Below are 3,842 nucleotides of genomic sequence, written 5' to 3'. Positions count from 1 at the left end.
AAAGGCCTCACTAGGGCAGAAATAGTTACTAAAGATTTTTAAAGAAGCAGGGCAAGAGAAAAAGGCAAGTAAGGAAATTGCACTGAGCAAAGAAAATGCGTGGACAGCATGAAGGTAGAATGTGGGAGAGAAATAAGCAGACTTAAGAATGAATGTGTTCCTCACATCATATACAAAAATGAACTCAAACTGGATTATAAACCTAAATGTAAGAGCTAAAACTATATTGAGTTTTTCTTAGAAGAAAATGTAGAAAAAAACCTTCATAATTTTCGGTTAGGCAAAACCTTCTTAGATATGACACCGAAAGCACAACCAACCAAAGTAAATAGATAAATTGGACTTTATCAAAATTAAAAACTTGAGTTTCAAATGAAACCATCAAGAAAGTGAAAAAGACAACCCACAGAATGGGATAAAATATTTGTGAAATCATATATCTGATAAAGGACTTATATAAAATACTCTTACAACTCAATAATAATGACAAACAGCCCAATTAAAAAACAGGCAAAAAAAATTTTTTAATGGGCAAAGGATCTTAATAGACATTTCTCCAATGAAAATATACAAATGGCCAATAAGCACATGAAAAGATGTTCAACATCATTAGTTACCAAGGAAACACAAAACAAAATGACAATGAGATAACACTTCACACCCACTACAATGGCTATAATAAAAGACAATAACAAGGATGTAGAAAAACTGGAACCCCCCCACCCCCAACACACACACACACACACACACACACACACACACACACACACGACTGGTGGAAATGGAAAAGGTGCAGTTGCTTTGAAGAACAAGTCTTGCAGCTTCCCAAATGGTTAAATATAGTTACCATCAACTGCTCCTACCTGCGCAAGGCTTCACACACATCTGGTTCCTAAAATAGCCAACTGGTTATCAAACCAGGCCTTCCTCCTCTGGTCTCCACGCCCCTCTCTGAGGCCATTTCTTCCCTAACTCCAGACAGACCCTCTGAACTTTTTTCATTCACTAAAACACTGGTTTCTTCTCTTTATTAGTTCCCCCCTGAAAGATCCAAAGTCTTCCGATTTTTCTCCCTGTTTCCTACACAGCCTTTCTTTATCAAGTCCATAAGCTGCATCCTTTCCAGGAGAGCAGCTCATGTGACAAGGCTGAGCTTAAAGGGCTCTTTTCCCACCTAGAAGTAAATCAATCACCTCATGACATAGTAACTAATTTTGCTATAGACAGAGACATATCCATCCTTCATATCACAAACACCAGCAACCATTGACCATTATGGCCTAAGCGGGTGAAAAACTAAAGAATTTTTTTTAAAAAAAGGTGATATCTGAAACCTTAGATTGCAAAAAGTTGCAACAGTGGGCTTCTGAAGTAAGGTAATCTCCAACAAAGGCTAGCAATCCACCAAGAACTATGTGGTCTTGACCCTCTAGAGAATTATAAGATTTTTAGACATTTTTTCTGGGGAGATGTCTCCATTTCCAAGATGGGGACCTTTAAATACTAGACTTATTACATGCTGAGTTGAAGCAATAAAACTTGGGACTAACTGACCTCTGAAGCTCAGCCTGTCCAGGGCAGTGGTGCCCAGAGCATTTCCCCTGAGGCGCTTGCCCATTATGCCCAGAGGCATGGTTCTTGCTTAAAGTCAATGCCCCTCCAGCTAGCCCTCAAACAAACTTTCTTAAAGTGACTGCCTAATCCAACAGAGTAGGAATCAGAGATACCTATCCATCTGCCATTCAGAGGCTCCCACCTGATGCCCGCATCTGAGCAGATTGATTATCTGCCTATCAGAAAATCAAGTACCATATACACTCCCATGGACTGGCATCCATAGGCACGCACACTTGGGCACACATTCAGGTTTTTTAACAAGACCATAATTCCCAACTGTCCTGGCACTTGGCTGAGAGATAGGATAAGGCACAGGAGGCAAAGAAAATGAGATCTGTCACTCAAGCACCACCACTGGCCAGTATAGCCTGCAGTGCTAGACAATGAGCTGCATCTTTCGATGTGACCACAAGTGAGCTAATCCTTCACCCAGACCTCCATTTCTTCATGTTTAAAGTAAGGGGCCCAAGGTCCCTTCTGGCTAGCTGTAATATTCCTGATTCTTGGACCTCTACCAGTTCTCTGAACAGACAGGATGCTTTCTAGTGAGAAGCAGGCTACAGAACAAAATCAAGGACTGACTTCTAGGCAGGGACACAGGGTTCACATTTTGATGACCCAGTTTTTCTTGTAATGTTGTCAAAATGACCCCTGAGGCAGCAGGAAGCAGGAGGAACAAATTCTGCTAGACTATTGGCCTGAAGCAGCTCCCAGAGGTCTGGGCATTAAACCAGTGATATTCTTTATCCTGGCCAGGAACCTCACCTCAGTACTAAAAACTGTAACCTGCCCAAGACCAAGAAACCAACAAAGACCTCACCATACACAAGTTCTTTTCTGTAAAGATCTAAAACCCTGGCTCAGACTATGGTTCCTGAATATCCAGCCAAAGACTCCTCTACCAAAGCAAAGCAAAAAGTCTTGCTGGCCACAGAGTTCTCTGCCATCATTTGGTCTCATGGGCAATTTCATGTGCTCGGAAAAGTCAGGGAGACTAAAGAACTGAAATCCAAAGGAAACCTAAGCCATTGGCTTCATCTATCTCATTCCAAACTTTTAGTTGGTGAAGTTGGGTGTTCGAGGTCTTTTTACCACCTTTGCTAATTCCTGGAGTAGGGACTCACAATGAATTTGTCAGAATGCAAGGAGCAAGTAGCTACAAGAGGAAGAAGACCCTAAACAAACAGGACATGAAGTCTGCCAGCTCAAACACTGTGTAGGGCTCCCAACTTCCTGACAGGGGCTGTTGGACAATCTCAAAGCACCCCAAGGAGCCAGGGACCTCTTTCTCAATCCTAATTACCAACCATTATCACACTCTTCACGACCATACAATAGAAGGCTCAATAAATGAGAAGTCCACATCTTTGACGTAAACACCATAGGAGAATTCAAGAAGACACATTATTTCTACTATGAATAGTCTTTATAATCAGGCCTCACCTTCTCTCAAATGGTTACATTCTCTCTTCTCCCTAACCCGGGAAGACCCTGGTAAAGAGTCTGTAGTTCAAAGAAGCCTGTGCTTCTTCAGTTGATACATCTTGTTCAAGAAGAAAAAAGGGAAACCAGAGAGGAGTTCCATAGTCAGGGGTAAGGAGATCTAGAGGGTGGGAAACTTTGAGCAACCAAACCAACCAAACGACCAGAAACAGAGGAATAGTCAGGCAGGCTAATACCACGTGCCCTGTCAACTGGACAGTGAGCTGGCAGCGGGTTATAAGGAATAAGGGGGGAAACACATGTAACAGGGTGAGGTGAGAGAGGGAGAGGGGATGCAAGCGATTCCACCGCACCCAGGCCTTCCCTCCGAGTGCAGGGGCGGCCCGAAACGAGCGTACCAGACGCAGGAAGCCAGAGGGGCTGGAGGGAAAGGGAGGCGGCGACGGCTACCACGAAGACATCAGGCCTCGCGTGGCGCGCGGGGAGTGCACACACGGCCGGGACGGCGTGCAAGGGTCGGGTGGGCGTGCAAGTGGATTGGCGAGGGGCTGCAGGCGTCACTGGCAGGGCCCGCGGGGCGAGGGCCGGGGCGGCGGGAGGCGTGGGAGAGCGCGGGGGAGCTGGTTACCGTGTGGTTCACCCCCCACATCAGGACGCTGAGGATCGGCTCGCTGGCCCGGAATAGCTTCACTTTCTGGCACACGAAATGCTTCTTCTTGGTCTTGGTCTTGCTGGCGCTGAGCGGCGCCACCGCCACCGCCGTGGTGCTGGTGCAGTTGGAC

General features: G+C 45.3%; 1 protein-coding gene across 1 annotated transcript in view; it reads right to left on the bottom strand.

Moving 5' to 3' along the window:
• Positions 1-3,836, bottom strand: part of PIP4K2B (phosphatidylinositol-5-phosphate 4-kinase type 2 beta) — a 27,782-nt gene extending 23,946 nt beyond the window's left edge. The window contains exon 1 of the mRNA XM_006925123.3: positions 3,689-3,836. Coding sequence (XP_006925185.2) covers positions 3,689-3,709 — 21 coding nt within the window. The 5' untranslated portion in view covers positions 3,710-3,836. The remainder of the gene's footprint in view (positions 1-3,688) is intronic.
• Positions 3,837-3,842: the final 6 nt, after the last annotated feature.

Source organism: Pteropus alecto, unplaced genomic scaffold, assembly GCF_000325575.1.
Source record: "Pteropus alecto unplaced genomic scaffold, ASM32557v1 scaffold98, whole genome shotgun sequence".
Classification (NCBI taxonomy): Eukaryota; Metazoa; Chordata; class Mammalia; order Chiroptera; family Pteropodidae; genus Pteropus; species Pteropus alecto.
This window is presented reverse-complemented; position numbering and strand designations above follow the sequence as displayed.